This window comes from Micromys minutus (genome assembly GCF_963924665.1).
Source record: "Micromys minutus genome assembly, chromosome: 10".
Lineage (NCBI taxonomy): Eukaryota > Metazoa > Chordata > Mammalia > Rodentia > Muridae > Micromys > Micromys minutus.
The window spans coordinates 7,519,174-7,538,606 of NC_137979.1; the positions used below are offsets into that span (position 1 = coordinate 7,519,174).

Sequence of the window (19,433 nt, forward strand, 5' to 3'; positions counted from 1 at the left end):
TTCCCACAGAGTGCACTCCCCCATCACCAGCAAGAGCTGATTTTCTCCTAAAGCAAGCACAGGGGCACTCACCTGTGATCCCAAGTCCGGGGTGGGATGAGAAGGCAGAAGGATCATGAGTTTTAGGTCAGCCTTGGAATGTAGTGAGTTTGAGGCTAGTGGAAGCTGCGTGAGACCCTGTCTCAAAATTATTTTCAAATTTCAATTCATGTTCTTAAAAAGTGTTAGGTTGGGCTGGAGAGATGGCTCAGTGGTTAAGAGCACTGATGCCCCCCTTCCCCTATAGACTAGCGTAAGTCACACCCCAAGTCCCTCCCCCCAACAGGTGAGGATGTGACCAGTGACCATGCATCATGTAGGCTCAAGACAAGCAGAACCACACCCCAAAATATGTAGATGAGTATTCTCAAGTCCTCAGGCCAAGCCAATAGAAAGCACCAGTTGACAGACTGAACCATTCCAAAACTATATCTGTGGCCTGTCCAAAATTAAAGTGTGCAAGAATTACTCCAGTTGTAACAGCGCCGCTGGGGAAGAGATCTGCTCTCTGGAAATCGCCGCCGCCAGAAGCCCTCCGGCACCCCGGCCACCTAGTCAATCAATCGCCTGCTGGCTTGGCCTGGCCCAGCATCTCACAGCAGTGGCAGAAATGGAGACAGGGCAGCACTAGCAGCAGAGGTGGCGGAAGTGGTTCCTGAACTCACTGACCTAACTGGACCCAGCAGCGAAAGCTGCAGAAGCCCTTCCCCCTCCCTGACCAGAGATCTCCGTGTGGGGCCTCCCCAACACAGCCCCACAATGTATACGCGTTAGTGTTATTGTTGGTTTGAGTTTATATTTGTGAATGCAGTGCCCTTGGAGGCCAGTAGACAGCACTGGATCCCCTGGAGATGAAGTGACAGCTGTGAGTTATCTGACAAGGGTGCTGGGAACTGAACTCAGGTCCTAAGGAAGAGGAGCAAGAGTTCTTAACCTCTGAGGCATCTCAGCCCCTACTTGCTTTCTTATACTTGAAGTTCTTTATTTGGTCTGGTAACTTTTTTTATGTATCTGGTAACATATATTGCATAAAATCATCAGATATATGACAGATAACATCTCATCTATAATTGTGGAATAATAGTTATGTAAATGTTTTTAACTTTGATAAAGTCCAATTATTATTACTATTATTTATTTATCTGGAACATTAGAGATCAGATTATGCAAAGCACTGGGGAGGCAGAGGCTAGTGGAAATCAGAGTTCAAGGCTAAGCTCTCACAGGGAGAGCCTGTTGCAAGAGAAGGAGGGAGGGAGGGAAAAAGAGAGGAAGAGGGGGAGAGAGCAAGGGAAGTAGAGGGGGCAAGGGGGGCAGAGAGAATCACTGATAGCATTTCACAGCGAAATAACTGTGAACTAGATACAGCTAAGTCTACAAAGACCAAAAGCCACCTGACAGAAAGCCACTACTTCCTAAAAATGTTAGGCCCAGAGTGACTTTGATATTTCATCTACTGTTTAAAATGACTTTATTGGGGCTGGAGAGGTGGCTCTGAGTACCAGGGAATCCATACCTTCTCCTGACCTATGCAGGCACCGCACACACACAGTACATAGACATATATGTAAGCAAAACACCTGTACCGGCTGGTTTTGTGTCAACTTGACACAAGCTGGAGTTATCACAGAGAAGGAGCCTCAGTTGAGGAAATGCCTCCATGAGATCCAGCTGTAAAGCATTTTCTCAACTAGTGATCAAGGGGGGCAGGGCAGCCCATTGTGGGTGGTGCCATCCCTGGGCTGGTAGACCTGGGTTCTATAAGAAAGCAGGCTGAACAAGCCAGGGGAAGCAAGCTAGTAAGTGACATCCCTCCACAGCCTCTGCATCAGCTCCTGGTTCCTGACCTGCTTGAGTCCCAGTCCTGACTTCCTTTGTTGATGAACAGCAATGTGGAAGTGTAAGCTGAATAAACCCTTTCCTCTTCAACTTGCTTCTTGGTCATGGTGTTTGTGCAGGAATAGAAACCCTGACTAACATAACACCCAAAAAGGGGAAAGTTGTCTTCATAAGAATGCAGAGAAGGGGCTGGAGAGATGGCTCAGTGGTTAAGAGCACTGACTGCTCTTCCAGAGGTCCTGAGTTCAACTCCCAGCAACCACATGGTGGCTCACAATCATCTGTAATGAGATCTGATGCCCTCTTCTGGTGTGTGTCTGAAGACAGCTATAGTGTACTCATATACATTAAATAAATAAATCTTAAAGAAAACAGAATATAGAGAAATACACTACATACTTATTTGTTAGCCGCAGAAATAACCACGGGACTCTGAGAAACAAGGGCTGTTTTCAGTAGAGAGCTGGCAGAAGAAAAAAAAAGGTTAATTTTTTTTACCAACTTAATATTTTGGGGATTAAACATCAATTTAATGTAGCATTTTATGTTTAGTAGTTGTGTTTCCCATGGGATGAAAAGTCACCAACTTAGTGAAGCACTTCATTGGCAAAGACCTTTGGTAAGACCATAACACCTGCCAAAGGGACAGAGAGGAGTGTCCCGCCTCCCTAAACATTCTGTGGCCTGCGAGGTGGCTGCCTATGTCCTCAGAGCATGACAGTTGTCTGCAGCCCTCAGCCGGCCGCTTCAGAGGGAAAGATGTAACCGGTGCACTCCAGGACCTTTGCCAGCTGTGTATTTAAGGTGGGAAGGAGCGGAGGCGGGTCTTCTCCTGGCAGCTTTACTGCTTCTGGGTTGGCGAATCACAGTATGGCACATTTTCTGTAAGAAGATCTTTCCTGGGGACCAGTTCTAAAAGGAACAGAGAGAGGAGCGGTTAAAACGATTAGAACTCCAGCCCCCTGCTTATCCTTAACGGAGACCTAGGAGCCAGAGCGGCCACTTCCCCAACAAGTTCTAACCGTGGGCCGTCTCACGTGGGAAGTGTGACGATAACTCTGCTAGAGACATTTAATTTCAGTTGATGTCTGAGGTGAAATCTTTGACTCTAAATTTAATAGGATCCTCATTCCTGTTACAGAAATCATATGCAACCAAGTCTTTCATTAATTATGACTAATAAACAACCAAACAGAATGAAGCTAAAACATGTTAATGGCCATCTGTCAGTTGGTAATTAAAAATGTCACCTACAACTGATTTTTGAGACAGGATCTCATGTAGCTCTGGCTAGCCTGGAATTCTCTATGTAGCCTCCATACCTCAATGACAGGATTATAGGTGTATCACACCATGCCTGGTACTTGAAATTTTTTATAGAAAGCAAGCCGTTACTCTCATAATTCAGACAGTCCACATTTATAGAATGGTTCTCCCATAACTCCCCTTCTCCTTCCCTCCCTCCCCTCTTGTTTTGGTGCTGGGGACCAAACCCAGGGCCTCACACTCATCTTCAGATATACCACTTAGGGAATGCCACCAAAAATTTAGCAGGCAGGAACGAACCAAGGATGCTAACTGTGGTGTGAAAGAGAGTCTGAAGCAGGGAGGAGCCTTCACGGCGTAGTGACAGCAACGTCCTCACTGAGACACAGAGTGACAGCAGTGTCCCCAACTGCTGACTCATAGGTTAGACAGCTTGAGAGAGTCAAGATAAAATTAAAATACAGACGTTGGGGTCTCAGCGATTACTCACTGGTAAAAGTGCTTACTATACTGAGTTCAGATCCCTTAGGAAGACGAGCCTTGTCAGAGAACTGTGTGCTTAACCAAGAAATCCCGCTTCAATGAACAAAATGGAGGAAGGCAATTCCCACTACCAGGTTCAGGATGCACACGCACCCACACACATGTAAAAACGGAAAAGTGAAGGAGAGAAAACTGCCCGAATCTGCTGGTACATGCCTATATTCCCAGGGATTATAGACAGGCAGTGAGATCTGCATTCAAGGCTGACCTGCAGTACCCAGTGTGACCATGGCTGGTCTGAGCTATCCTGAGACCCTGTGTCAAAGGCCCTGGGTTCAACAGTCAACACTGGAAAACAATTAAAAAGAAAAAAACAGAGATACATCACAGTCCCCTTTCATGGGAAGGGCAGGACCCAGCTAGGCCATCCTCATAGGCTCAGTGTGACGGCTCTTAACAGTTAGGAGGACAAGACAGGAGGATCACCATAACTTCAAGCACAGTCTGAGCTATACAGTGAGTTCCAGACAAGCCTAGTTAAACCCGTCTCAACAAAAGCAGGGTTGGGGATGCGGCTGGGTTAGTAAAGTGCCTGCCTTCATGCACGAGGCCCTGTGCTCCTCCAGCCCAGCTAGTGTAATGGTACATACTTCTAACCCTGGCACTCAGGGTAGAGAGAAGAGAATCAGAAGTCAAGGTCGTCCTCAGCTACACAGGGAGTTTATTTAGGACAGCCTGGGCTATATGAAATTCTGTGTCAAACAAGAGAGCCGATGTCCCCCCCTCCCCCAACCACTGCTCCCAGAACCAGAAAAGGGTTTCTTCCTACTAGAAAGGACCTGGTTAGCTGGGTGGTGGCGGCATGCACACCTTTAGTCCCAGCGCTCTGGAGGCAGAGGTAGGGAAATCTGAGAGGCCAGCCTGGTCTACAGGATGAGTTCCAGAACAGCCAGGGTTCTACAGAAAAATCCTGTCTCGAAAACAAATAAACAAACAAACAAAAACAAAGGGCCTTGTTAGGATGAAAGAAAAAAATGTAAACAAGGATATTTCATTAACACCCTAGTTTTGATAATTAAACTCATTAAGGACTGTCCTTTATATTCAAGGAATGTATACTCAGGGGACTGAGCAGGAGGGCTCAGACCTTTATTCCCAATGCTCAGACGACAGACAGAGGGAGGAGGATCTTTTGGAGTTTGAGGCTAGCCTGATCAAGTAAGTTTCAGAACAGCCAGGGTGTCAAAAACAAAAAACAAACAAAACAACAAAAATACATGCATACCAAAGCATGTTTGAAAGTTCATTTCATCCATGCACATGAATGTATGTCTGTGTTGGCGTATGTGCATGTATAGGTGCCTCAGGAGGCAGAAGAGGATGTCAGAGTCCCCCAAAGCTAAAGCGACAAGTTATGGTGAGCCATTCCAGGTGAGTGAAGGGAACTAAACTTGAGTCCTCTGCAAGAGCAGCCATCTCTCCAGCCCACACTCAAGTATTTTAAGGAAACTGCAGTCCTTTAATCCTAGCACCGGAGAATTAGGGGGCGGGGGGGGGGCACAGCGAGGGGACGCACAAGGATCAGGACCCAAGTTCAGCCTGTACTACATGACACCCTCTCTAAAATTTTTTTTTAAAAAGTCAACAAGAACAACAACAAAAACCTCAATCTAGACGTTAACTGAAATTTGTACATAATAAATAAAGAGTTGATGAGATGTCTCAGTGGGTGAGGACACTTGTCACCAAGCCTGGGACCCACACAGTGGAAGGAAGGCTGTCATCTGATCTCCATGTGCACGCTGTGGTGAGGCACATAAACACCCTACCACGCACATAAATAAGTTAAGAAAATAATGTGCCCGTGAGATAAATCTGGCTTATAGGATGAGAAAGCCTCTGCTTATTTCTGACTTGTAATTATTTTTACTTAATCTGGCTCTTTGGTGCTTCCATCCAAGTAAGGAACAGTGATGGTTTTAACTTAGTAACAGTGGTAATAATTTATTTCACTTATCAAACATATGTGTCTATTTTATGCTAGACATTAAATCAGGAAATGAGATGAAGATAAAGAGGAATGTTTCCTTGGTAAGCCAGGCATAGTAGTATACAACTTTAAATCGGCACTCGGGAGGTAGAGGCAGGGTGGTAAATCCAGATCAGCCAGAGCTACATAATAGAGAACCCTGTATCCAGGGGTTCATGATCTATTGGAAAAGACAAACAAGTCACTCTATAACATAAGGACTCACAATGTTTTTATAGTGAAAATACAAGAATCTGAGCTATTACATTGAACAGTAAATTACGAAACCTATCAATATTACTATTACATTGAAGAATAAATTATTAAACCTATCAATATTACTTAAAATTATGCTCAGCTTTGAATAACCAGAAGTCCACCAAACAGTGGTTTAATAAAAGAATTTACAGCTCAAGGCCAGCCTGGTCTACAGAGTAAGTTCCAGGATAGCCAGAGCTATTACACAGAGAAACCCTGTATCAGGAAACCAAAAATAAAATTTATAAAAGGGGGACTTAGTTTCCTTTTTGAAACATGGCAGGTCTGCGCTAGTACAGGTCCTAGGTGCTGCTGAGAACCTAGGCTCTCCTCTCCCTGTCTGCAGCCCTCGGTGAACAGCAGTCTGCCTTCCCTTCGGCAGCCACCACATTCACACACGCAGGCAGGAAGAACAAAGGGCAGACGGGGAGCCCCACCCAGCCCATTCCCTTCAACAAAACAATGGCTCCAGTGGAAACTAGCAGTAGGTAGGTGTTTATAAAAGATGCCAGAGCATCTGGAAAACCATATCCTATCGTCCTTGCCGTCCCTCTCTGGACATGACTGGACAATAAGCAATTCACAGAACACTCTCATCTACTAGACTTGTTCCCAAAGCCTCACCAGGATTCATACTGAGGCTCTGGTTAATGGGCTGGCCTGCTCTACCCACTGGCTCACACAGCAAACACTGAGATTGGCAATCATGGTAGTGGCTGGGCCACAGAAAATTCTCATCTCGGGGATAGGAAAAGATAACTTCTTAACTTGGTAACGGAGTAAGTCCTCAGCCTGTCAATTTAGCACTACCAAATCTAGTTTCAAGAGACTCAAATCCCCCTCTGACGCATTCTACTTCACAGAATCCAGTGCTGGCCTCTGAGCCACTTCCTGTCCTGGGGAGACGGAGATCTTGGGGAAGACAGCCTCGTTTTGGGGCTTCAGAAGTGTTCACAGTCCACTTCCTGTTCATCTGCATTCAGGAAGACCAGAGATGGCTTCAAGAGTAGAAGTAAACTAGACAAGCCTGGGTTTCTTAGCAACGTAATCCGCTCAAAAACTATAAACTTCAAGTCAGCTTCCGGTTGTTTGCAGAAACAGGAAGTCATAGGCAAGCATCTTGACCCAATTTTAAGCACTAAAGACAGTCGTCTTTTAGCAATGGCCTCCGTGATTTGCGGCACTTGCTAGAGGTTCCATGTAACATTTGTCAAGTTCACATACGTTACTGTCAGACAATGGGAGGTGCAACTGTGCCAACCAGAAAGCAGCTCAGAAGCAGAGAAACCAACAAAGGGAAGTGGTGTGCCGGATGTGAAACTCTCAGAGGTGAACTGCCCCACGTGGTGGCCGAGCAGATTTCAGCTCAACTGATGCCATGATGGGCGTTGCCGTTCAGGCCTGGACTCAGGTCATAGGCAGTGACGTCTGCACAGCAAACACAAGGACTTCATCAAAGTGCACGGTTCCTGGGGAAGTTCCTAAAAAAGGTGTGTCAACCCAGGATGTGGGTCTTCTTTTGCATTTTTGGGTTTTTGTTTTGTTTTGCTTCAAAGCCCACCCTGAGAAAAGCCAGGGACTGAACACCCAGTGTAGATGCCAGCCAGCTAATAGTCTTTTCATTGAACCTGTGTCCAAGCGGTCTTCTCTGAAGGATGCTTCACAACACCTGCTCACCCAGAGACCCCCTTAATGCACATGTTACTTGGAAGTCACTTAGAAGACGCTATTACGGAGCTGACAGACATGTCCCCTAACACAAAAGCAGTGGTTTGAGAAGCCCAGACTTCTGCAGCCTCCAAAATGCATTCCTGTTTCCACGCCTCCCGGCTGTGGGAAAACATTTATCACCATGGCTACAGCCAAAGCAGCTGTCTGTCGGTCACGTTAACCTTCAGTCTTCAGTGCTGGTAGGTAGTAGGAAGAATCTCCGAAATTGGCTGCCATTGTTTAGACCTTACCACACTCTTTCATTATCTTACAAAGACTCCTTTCTATGAAGCTGTTCAAGTTCTCACCAAGAAGCTACAGCCACGGGGAAAGCTCAGTTTGTGAGTCTCTGGGGTTGGACTAGATATTAATCACAACCGCTGAGTCCTAGTGATAGCGCCCTGACTAGGCAAGAATGGGAAGAATGCCTGTAAGACTTCACTCCAAGCAGCCAGCTCCAAAACAAAGAGACCAATCTTGAAACCCATCTAAACAATCAGGTGAGGCTTGCAGATCTGCTGCGAGTTGCCCAGGAAACCGGTGGGTTTTCTGGAAGTGATTTCAAGACACAAGGAGATACTCAGCCCGGCCTGTTAGCACAACACACCTTTAATTCCAACACTCAGGAGATAGAGGCAAACAGAATCTTGGAATTTGAGGCCAGTCTGGTCGACATGGCAAATTCTAGAACAGCCAGGCCTGCACAGAGAGACCGTATCTTGAAAATAAACAAATGAAAACAAAACAACAACAAAAAAGAATGTGAGATGCTGCCTTCCAGTAGAGGGAGAGGGGGAGGTGCTAGTTCTACACTAGGAAAAAAGAAGATAAAATCAAAATCCAGCCTTGTGCAGTGGGTCTGCAGGGCGTCAGAAGATCTGAATTCCTGTTTGTTTAGAGTAAGACCCTTTTCTTGGTTCAGTCAACTAGTCTGCTGTGGGAACTCATCTCTCAGTGGAAGGAGGGCGCACCAAGTGCTCTTAAAACACACAAATCTGACTTCAGTAGATAGCCAAAAGCTCCCTTTTGGAACGAAGCACAGAAAAATCCATCTGTGACCTTGCTTGACATTTAAGCCTTCTACAACAGGATCCAAAAATACCCACCGTAAAAGAAAAAGAAAAAGAAAAAACAGGTCACCTAGACTATATAAAATAAAGAACTCAAAGAGAAAAGTCACAAGTACAAGGTTCTTAGGATAAAGATATCCAACAAAAGACTGTATTTAGAACACACAAGAATGCAAGTCAATAAAAAAAGGCAAAACTCCTCTAGACAAGTGGGCACACGGCTTTAATAGGTACTTTGTACAGAGACTACTCTGACCTGCACTGACTGAGGGTGCTCATGCTATTTTCGTTAGCAGACAAATGCTAACTAAGGGGCCTGTGAGATGGCCCAGTGGGTAAAGGCACCTTCCCAAGCCTGGCACCCCAAATTCCATCTTTCATACCTATGTGTTAAAAGCTATCCTCTGACCTCCTCTTGTATCTATATATGTAGGTGCATGTCTCTCTCTCTCTCTCTCTCTCTCTCTCTCTCACACACACACACACACACACACACACACACACATCAAGTTGTAATCTGCAATGAGATTTTGCTAACATTCCAGTAGGAGTCCTGAGACATAACAGATTCTTAAATACATGTCCATTTCCTATAACTGCAATTCTTCTAACTAAAATAACTAATTATAGAATAAAAAGTAAAGGAATAGACTAAGTCTAGGTAGATAATAAATGATACCAGGAAAATTAATAAATATAGTTATATAGAAAAGGTTGGCTGGGAGGTAGTGGTGCACTCCTTTAATTCCAGCACTTGGTAGGCAGAGCAGGCAGATCTATTCGAGTTCAAGGCCATCCCGATCTACAAAGCAAGTTTCACACAGCCAGGGCTACACACACACACACACACACACACACACACACACACACACACACAAACTGTCTTGAAAAAACAAAAAACCCAACACAGTAAGTTCTAAGACAGCCTGGGCTACATAGTGAAACCTTTTCTCAAAAAACCAAACCAAACCAAAACAAAACAAAAATAAGTAAACCAGGCTGGAGTGATGGCTCAGAGGTTAAGAACACTGACTGCTCTTCCAGGGGTCCTGAGTTCAGCTCCCAGCACCCACATGGTGGCTCACAACCATCTGTAATGAGATCTGATGCTCTCTGCTGGTGTGTCTGAGGACAGAGACAGTGCACTCATAAACATAAAATAAATAAATAATCTTTAAAAAAAACCAATAGAATGAAGACAAGCAGAGGCACAGCACTGTCACTGCTCTGAGCCCTCACCGTCAGCTGTCCTCGTGTCCTGCTTTACTTACGCAGTGTGTCACGGTCAGTGTGAATTCCTTGGACAACAGACGTTCTGAGCAATAATTCAACATCAGAACCTATTTTCAGCATCTGTTAAGAAAACCAAACAGAAAAACAAAACAAAACCAATCAGAGAGAGTAACCCCGAAGGTTAAGAGTGCTTTCTGGAGCTGCATTGGCTTTGGAAACCAGTTTTATAGGTCCCTTTCTAGTAATGAGGCGTTCGCTCTGTGCAATCAGGGAGTAGAGAGCGCAGCACTTCGGTCGCTCTTCGTTTTTATTAGACATCCTATATTTTGTTCAAAAACAGGTTTAGGATTTTTTTTTTAATTATGTGTTTTGTAAATGTGTTGGGGGTTGGGCACCTTTAGTCCCAGCACTCTGGAAGCAGAGGCAGGCAATCCCTGTGAGTTCAAGGCCAGCCTTGTCTACATAGTGTTCCAGGATAGCTAGAACTACAGAGTGAGACCCTGCCTTGGAAAAGCAATACAAACAAAAAAGTATTTTTACCTAATATCTCATTCACTTGTATAAATGCTATTAAATATGAGAGGTTCTCTCCCTTTTAACTTCTCCTTTACCAAATCAACTCTTCGTACCACAAGCATCCCCACAAATAATTTTCTTACTCCCTTTCCAGGGCACTGTCTCAGCATGTATCCCAGGCTGGCACTAGATTCCTGACTGTCCAGCCTTGCTTCCTGGGCACTGGAAGGACAGCCATAGTTACTCCACATGCCCAGCTCTGCTCTGTATGGCTTTTCCTAAGGGTGCGTCCTACCTTTACACAAAGCAAGACACAGAAAAAGCAGGATAAAGGCAAGGTGTATTCACCATGTTGTGTGTGACACAGGAAAAGAACTCACGTGTACTTTTTCAGTGAGCATGTATCGAGAGCATTAGGTGTTCTCAGGCTAGTGTCACGAGAGCTCCTTTACCTTGAACAAGTAACCAAAATCCATGTTGTGGCTGTTTGCACCAATGCCATGACAGAACATTTTAAAAATGTATTTATTTGATTTCACATGCATTGGTGTTTTGTCTGCATGTCTGTCTGTCTGAGAACTGGAGTTACAGACAGCTGTGAGTTGTCATGTGAGTGCTGGGAATTGAACCAGGGAAGAGCAGGCGGCACTCTTAACCTGCTGAGCCATCTCTCTAGCCCCAGGAAAACATTTTAAAGTCTGCTCCTGGTGAAAGAGTCAAGATTCCCTCTGAAGTGTTGCATCATGGGAATGCTTGCTCGTTATCTTTAGTCGCCTGCCTCAAGTGAAGAAAATATGTCTTGGCTTCTGCCATGGTCCAACTCCTCTGGACTTGATCAGGGCTACTTCTTCGTTCTTTTCCTTTGTTATCTTTGGGGACAGGAGATAAACCACCCTGAGGAGGGGAGCCACAGCTCACCAGTGCAGGCTGTCCACAACTGTGGAGGCTCTTACCACGAAGTGATGGTTTTCTATCACCAGGCCTCCATGCCCACGGTCCCCTCTTTACCACAAGCATTTATGCCAGCCCCATCACAACTGAAAGCCGTTACTGCACCTCTTTTATTTTCTCCGGAGATGTCTCGTTTTTGTGTTTTCTGAATTCTTCATTTATCTTTACTCTGGCTGCTGGAGAGAGGGAGATACATGTAATTAGCACTTACGATTCTTACATGTTATTCAGTGTTACTCATGATGAATCTCTATTTCTCACATAAAACAAAGCATGAGAAATGTGTTACAAGCCTGGTGCCACACACCTCAACAGCAGTGCTTAGGAGGGTGAGGCGGGGGATTTCAAGTTTGAGGCCAGCTAAGTCTATATGGTAAGTTCTGTCAAAAGAAGGGGAGGGAGAAGAAATGTACACTGGCTGACACAAAAAAGAACGATAAAATCCAATGCTAAGTGTGGTACCTCATGCCTTTGAACTAAGTACTAGGGGGGCAGAGGCAGGAGGTGCTTTGTGAACTTGAGGCTAGCCTGGTCTACATGTTGAGTTCTAGGACAGCCACAAAAAAAACCCTTTCAGGATCATATATACCACTCACACACAGCAGCTTGGTCTACTCTAACCTATGTGAGCTTGCCGTGTTGGGAGCATTTAATGGGACAATCTTTACGAAGTCCTTACTAAATATTCAACACATGTTGGCTAAAGCAACAAAATCTACCATGTCAATGACAACAACTGCTGTGGAACCCTCCTTCAGAGCTGATCTCATCGGTACGTGAGGTGGGTAAGAGTCTGGTCTTGGAGGAGGCGGGAGAGATGGCTCAGTGGTAGCTGCAGATCCATCACCCTCTTCTGGCTTCCCAGGTCACCAAGCACTCAAATGGTGCACGAATATGCAGGTCGGCAAAACACCCGAGCACATAAAGTAATAAAAACAAAGCTTTCTAAAGAGAGTCTGCCTTCTGGAACCACATGCTCAGTGTGGTTATCCCTCAAGTCTACTGTTGGCTAATGACATGTGGGAGACCTTTCTCCTATTCTGTCATTTTCTCATCGGCAAAGGTTGGAATTATAATTACCTCACAGAACTGAGAACTGTTAGGAGTTTGTGTAAAGCACATGAAATTATGTATTTCTAGAACCAGGGGCTGGAGGGCTAGCTCAGCAGTTAAGAACAGGTACAGCTCCTGCAGCCTGTGGCTCCCAGCTCAGTACCAGGTGACTCACAACTGCCTGTGATTCCAGCTCCCCGGGAGCCTATGCATCTGGCTTCCGTGGGCACTTGCACACACGTGCACGACACACGCACAATTAAAAGTAATAAAAATCAATATTTAAGAGAAATGACAAAATCTGATTTCCTGGGGATGCTTTGCCCAGGGCCCACTCAGGAAATGCATGGTGGGCAGAGATCAACAAGACTAATGCAGAGCCTGAGGTCTACGGCTGTGATTCCCAGACGATCCCGAAACCACTTCAAACACAGAGGTGCGGAGTCAGGATGCACATCGCCACACCAGGTTCTCTCACAGCTGCGTGGACTGCCACACTTTACCCAGGACAAACAACACAGCAGCACCCAGCTGTGTCGCTGGGAAATCAGGTTATACCACAGGGAGAACCTTACACCTGACCCGCCTCTTCCTTTCTCGCTTATTCTATATGAAAACTTGATCTTATATTTAGTATAAAGCGTTCTTCTATAAGGATAATGCAAATGGGTCCTTATGGAACATCAGGGAGGGATGGTAAAGGTCACTCCACAAAGTCAGAATAGAAGAGCTGTCAGCAGAGAATGGACGCGCCCCAGCTGTGGGGACTCACGCCTCAGATGGGAGGATCGGGAGTTCGGGGTCATCCTCCATCAAAGCAAGTTCAAAGCCTGCCTGGGAGATTTTAAGATCCTGGCTCAGGTTGGCTGCCTAGCTCAATGGTTGAGGGCTTGCCTTGCATCTGTATGATCTAAGTTCAGCTCCTAGCTGTGCAAAATAAATAAAATAAAAATTAAAAAACAGAAGTAAAATCAGCATGGCCTGCTCTATAGGAGGGAAAGACATTTAATATTTACCTTCTAATGCTCTCTTATCGTTTTTAAAGACTTGTTGTCTGGTCCTGTGCAGTGTTTTAAAGAGCTGTAAAACCTAGTAAGAAAAAGAATTCCACACTTAGGACATGGCTCAGTATATAAACATGTGCTCCATGATCACCAGCTGCTGAGCTGAGTTCAAATCCCTGAAAGCCACGTAAAAAGCAAACATAGCACAAACCTATGATCCTTATGTGCCTGTGGTGAGATGACAGCAGAGACAGGGGAACCCCAGAAATGCAAGGGCAGGCTAACCTGCCATAGGCAAAGAGTTCCTGCCTCAAACAAGGGGGAAGGCAAGGGCCAAAACACACACACAATCACACACACACACACACACACACACACACACACACACACACTGGGGGGTAGAGATAAATACACAGAGACAAGAAAACACAGATATACATATATCACACACAAAAAGATAAAAAAAAAACAGAGTTTTATGCTTAAGGAAAAAAATCGCAGTTTACATAACATTTAGAATTACTATATTTAGAAGCATTGGACAGTATTCATTTTCTATTTGCTTCTGTTGCATGTGTTTTTCGTTGTTGCTACTTTGTTGGGTTTTTGTTTTTGTTTTTAAGACGTGGCTTTTCTGTGTAGCTCTGGCTGTCCTGCTTGGAACTCCCGAGCGTTGGGATGAAAGGTGTGAGCCACCAACGCCTAGCTTCTATTAGTTGCTGAAAACTGCTTTTCAGAATAGGCGTTAAAAGCAAGGGCTTGCAAAGTAACTTTATAATGTTATTTCTCTTTAAGTTAAAGAACAAAACAGGGTCTGGCTGCTAAAGAGAACTAACTCATCTCCCACCCCCAGCCAAACCCAAACCAACAAAAAAATGAGGAGCCGGGGAGCTGCATCCATGGTTAGGAGCGTTTACTGTTCTTTGGTGGGTGTCAGTTCTGTTCCTTGAATCCCAGCATCCACAATGAGTGCCTCTGGCCTCTGCAGGCATCTGCACTTGCACACACATGCCCACGTACACATGTGCACAGGCATATAATTTTTTTTTTTTAGGAAGGCAGCAGTTGGAGGCACAACCTAGTGGTAGAGTTCTAAGCTGTGTGGTGGTTCATATCTGTAAATCCAGTACTCACAAGGTAGAGGCAGGAAGATCAGCTCCATGTCAACCTCTGCTATGTGGTGAGTTCAAGGCCAACCTGGGCTGTAAGGGAGCCTGTTTCAACAACTCCTTCAAAACAAAGCAAAAGCCTTAATGATCATCATGACCAGTGTGTGAATGAAGGTGGTGAACTCTGCCGGTCTGCATGGGTTTCTAGATCTCTCAACCTACCACTCACTCTCATCTCCTCTTGACTCCTCCACACACAGTCAGGAACTTACTCTATCCTACAAGCCCAGCAAGATGTTTCAGATAGCTCAGGGAAGCCTAACTGCAATTTCTGAAATGAAAAATGGAAGGAATGTGGAGACTTCTTAGCATCCTAAGTGTGTGGGAGTGGGTGTGGGGACAGGGATGGGAGTGCACACAAGCCTGACATTTTGTTAATACATGAAATTGGAAAGGAACAGTGGCAGGGACAGCTGAGAAACCAGAGGGGTGGGAATCAGGATGAACCTAAGACAATTATGCATGTCTGAAAGTCTCAATGCTGGAGAGATGGCTCAGCGGTTAAAAGCACTGGTTCCTCTTCCAGAGGACCTGGGTTCAATTCCCAGCACCCACATGGCAGCTCACAAGTGTCTGTAACTGCAGTTCCAGGGATCTGACATCCTCACACAGACATGAATTCAGGCAAAACACCAATGCACATAAAAAAAAAAAAAAAAGATAGAAAATCAACTAGATTTAGGGTTGGGGGATGGCTCAGTGATTAAAATGTTTGCTCTGCAAGGGTAAGGACCAGAGTTTGGATCCTCAGAAAATGCAGGGCAGATGTGTATTTTCAGACTAGCCATACTCATGTTAAAGAGCTGTGGGTTTAACTGAGACACCCTGCCTCGATAAATGAGGTAAGAGAACAGTAGTAGTCACATACATGCATGCATGCACACATAAGTACACACGTGAAAATGGGAAAAATAAGATTCATTTATGAGCATTTCAAATGTATGACTTTTTTTTTTCTTTTTTGGATGCTTAGCCTGGACTTTGTTAAGACAATTACGGGAAAATGACAGGCTTGGCATGGGGGAATGGGGACAGTAACAACCTAAACATGTGGGGGTGGCTTTGGAATTGAATGACACATACAAAAAGGATTTTTTTTTTCTAAAGTGCTTGGCAATTAAGAGCCGATTGCCTGGCAGAGATTGTTGATAGGAACGTGGATTTTAAAGGCACCACTGTGCTTAGCATGTGGTGGGTCCTGAGCTCATTTGTAAGCACTGCACAATACAATATAAATTAAATAAAAGGTACAGAGACAGGCAGGCAGGCAGGTTCACACACACACTCCGAGGAGACTAGGTGTCTAGGTACTATAGTCCCAGCATCTTAGGAAGTGGAGAAGGAAGGATCACTTGATTCCAAAGTTTAAGACCATAGCAAGTCCATAGTCCAGAACCAAACATTGAGAGGATAGTAATCTCAGTAATTTTGTACAATACTTCTTGGGGGGTGGGGTAACCATTAATACAAAAAACAACTCCACTAGTTTAAGACCAGTCTCCTAATAAAAAGAAAATGGGGGCCGGAGAGATGGCTCTGAGGTTATCTGGCTGCTTTCATAAAGGACCTAGGTTCTTCCCATCAGCCACATGGCCGCTTGACAACATCCTGTAACTTCAGTTCCAGGGAATCTGACACCCTCTTCTGGCCTCTGGGAGTACCAGGCATGCACATGATAGATACATAGATGTGCATGCCTTGCACTTAAAAAAAATAAAAAATTACATTAAAAGAAAACGTGATCTTTATTACCACAAAGCTACTAAAACCAATATTACATTGGAGCTAATAAATAATAGTGTTTGTTACTTATTATTTATGCAGTGTTGGGATGAAAGCTAGTGCCTTGAAAATACTAAGGGCTCCGGATGTAAGTTAAATACAATCACAGACCCACTAAGAAACTTCTTTTCAAATGCAACAAGTAGCTGGGTGTAGCGGCTCACAGTCTTAGTCCCAGCACTTAGCATAAAGATCGCTGTGACCTGGAGGCCAGCCTCTCCTAATTTTTAATCAAACTTCAGGTCTCTGCCTTGTCCTTGTAATTCTCAAATTTCAAGACAAGGTCTATGTTGCCTGGGCTTGCCATGAACAAGTAGGCTCAGCAATGCTGCCGCTCCCCCTCTATAGATTTCCGTGTTCCTCTAGGTAAGATAAATCCTAGTTATAGGTTCACAAGACATGCTGTTCATTCATTTATTAGTTGTTTTATAATCGTCCTACTACAGAACTTCTTTATTAAGGCAAAGGTGGTCGGCTTATGATCATCAGTCACCTCTATTCACCACCTTTCATGGTTCAGGCATCCTCCTCTTTCACTGTCCCGTGTGGCTGTCACCCTCCTCCGCTCACCGCCCCTCGGGGTACTCTCCCTCCTCACTCACTATCCCCCTTCTCCACTGCTGCCCCTCGGGGTTGTCACCTTCATCACTCACTCTCCCACATGGCTATCCCCCTCCTCCATTCACGGTCCATAGGGTCATCCCAATACCATTCATCGCCCCCGAAAGTTGTCACCCTCCTTCACTCTCAGGCCTCGGGGTCGCCTCCCTCCCTAGCCCGGGTCTTGAACCTCAGCATCCCTACACCCTCCTCCCGGCCCTGTCACCTTGGCGGGCTGACCCATGGCTCCGCACGCCGCTGACTCCGCCTCTAGAGCTGCCCCCTCTTGGCAGCCAATCAGAGCCGAGACACGGACGGCGACGCTCTGACAGCAACCAATCAGAACGCAGCACATCCTTCCTAGCCCGCCTTCCCTACAGGAGGAAGGCCAGGCGTTTGCTAACCAGATCCAAGGTAAAACCGCGAGAAGCCGCGGAGCCAAATTATGGACTGGAGGACGGAAGTAACCGGGAAGCCATGTTTGTTAGGGACAGAGTCTCTTCCGCCGCGCCTAATGTGGCGCGCGCGCTCACCGGTTATTAATGGGTAGCCTCGGAACCTGCTCATTTGTATCTGTAGTTTAAGGGCGTGGGTCGTCACTTAAGTGTCTGTTTTTTAACGTTTCCGGGCTGAGACTGTCTCCTTGGAAATGTGCACAAACAAAAGGTAAATCCTAACAACCAGAGCCCATAGATATCAGAACGCTGACTCCTGAAAGTTCTGTTTGTACAGCGTAATTATTCGCCCAGAAGCTGCGATTGAGTTCCCTGCTCAGGTTTACACGCTTGATCCCAGAGACTCCAAACCCTCAGCATTATTGCCCTATTTATCATGCCTCGTTCTTTAGTTTTGCTGGGTAGGAAATAATTTATTAGAAGTTTATAGTACTAACCATAAAACATTTATATACATTTTAATTTAGGACTTGCAGGCATGGATAAAAATTGCCACCAAGCTCCTGTTTCACAATCGTTTGCCTTCAACATCCCTGTAACATTTTAGGCTACTTTTAGGTAAAATTGACGTTATTAAGTTGAGTGTAGTGGGATGTACTTGCAAACCCAGTGTTTGGGAGGTAAAATTAGGAGCATCAGGAATTCAAGGACAGCCTGGATCTAGATTATATGAGACTCTATGTCAATCAAAAAACAAAAAGGAAAACATTTCTGGTTTTGAGGCAGGGTGTCACTATAACCCTGTTTGGTATGGAGCTTGACATATATAGACCAGGCTGGCTGTAAACATAGAGATCTGCCTGCCTCTGGAGTGCTGGAATAACTGTACTCTTCCTCGGGAATGCTTTCTATCTTGTTTGAAACCTAGAATTGGCCTAGAACTCACTAGTTAGGCTAGACTGGCTGGCCTGGTCTCAGAGGTCTTTGCATCTCCACCTCCCCAAGGCTGAGATTACAAATGTGAATACCATGCCTAGTAAGTCTTTATGAGGACAGAAAGATAACTGTCAATTAAAAAAAATTGTTACTGATAGTTGGATAGCTGGCATAAAGCACAAGAACACCAGTGTTCTTTCCAGAGGGCCTGGGATGAATCCCATACAGCAACTAAAGACATCTGAACTGTAGTCCTAGGGGATCAGACACATTCTGGCTTCCAAGGACGTGGTATAGATATACACCAGGTAAACGCTCATACAAATAAAAATAAGATCTAAACAAATTCTTGTTAAGGTTCTAGATTTGCAGAAGAGCATTTAATATAAACAAATTAGTGCAGTAGCTATTGTCTTACATAAGGAACAATAAATTAAATAATCTTGTGGCGTTATAGTACCTTCTGGGTAATTTTTTTTAATTACACTTTAGTACTAGAGCCCAATTTCTTTTCTAAATAAAGAATAGTTTGTAGTAGTAATTTCTAGCTAGAAAGTTAACCAAAAGCCTTCTGGTATTTGAAAATACAGTTCCTGTGGCTGGGGAGATGGGTCAGTGCTTACCACCACTTACTGGTCAGCAGAGGACCCGAGCTGGATTCCTAAAACCTACACAGCAGTTCACACCTGTCTGTAACTCCAGTTCTGGAACACCCAGTGCTCTCTTCTGATCTCCTTGGGTTCCAACATGCCTGGGGTGCCCGTCAAGTCATGCAATCATATACATACAATAGATTAAAAAAATTAAAACAAAGCATGGTTCTACAGTACCAAAATTAGATCAGAAGTGAGCCTTAAGCAAACGTGATACAGTTCCTTTAGCTGTTCCACAGAAGAAATGAAACGAGATGGCTCAGCACTCTTTACCAATCTGGTGATTCCGGGAACATGTCCTGGTTTGCAACTGGACATGCAAACTGAACTGAAGAAACCCCAGAACTCTGGAAATTCAGACCTGTTCGTAATGTAAGTTCCTGGAGCCATGTGGCGGGCAGTAGAATGCTCTCCAAAAGCTGTGGGGACTCAGGTGCCCAGAATGTC

The 19,433-nt window shown here is 44.9% G+C and overlaps 1 protein-coding gene across 1 annotated transcript; it reads right to left on the reverse strand.

The window, feature by feature from the left end:
• Positions 1 to 1,277: 1,277 nt before the first annotated feature.
• On the reverse strand, positions 1,278 to 17,270 carry LYRM7 (LYR motif containing 7). The gene is made up of 5 exons (XM_080923857.1): positions 17,229 to 17,270; positions 13,464 to 13,536; positions 11,500 to 11,570; positions 9,966 to 10,047; positions 1,278 to 2,790 (listed from the first exon to the last, which is right to left on the reverse strand). The coding sequence occupies exons 1-5, from the start codon at positions 17,244 to 17,246 to the stop codon at positions 2,720 to 2,722; spliced, it is 315 nt and encodes a 104-aa protein (XP_080779983.1). The 5' UTR covers positions 17,247 to 17,270; the 3' UTR covers positions 1,278 to 2,719.
• Between the last annotated feature and the right edge of the window lie 2,163 nt (positions 17,271 to 19,433).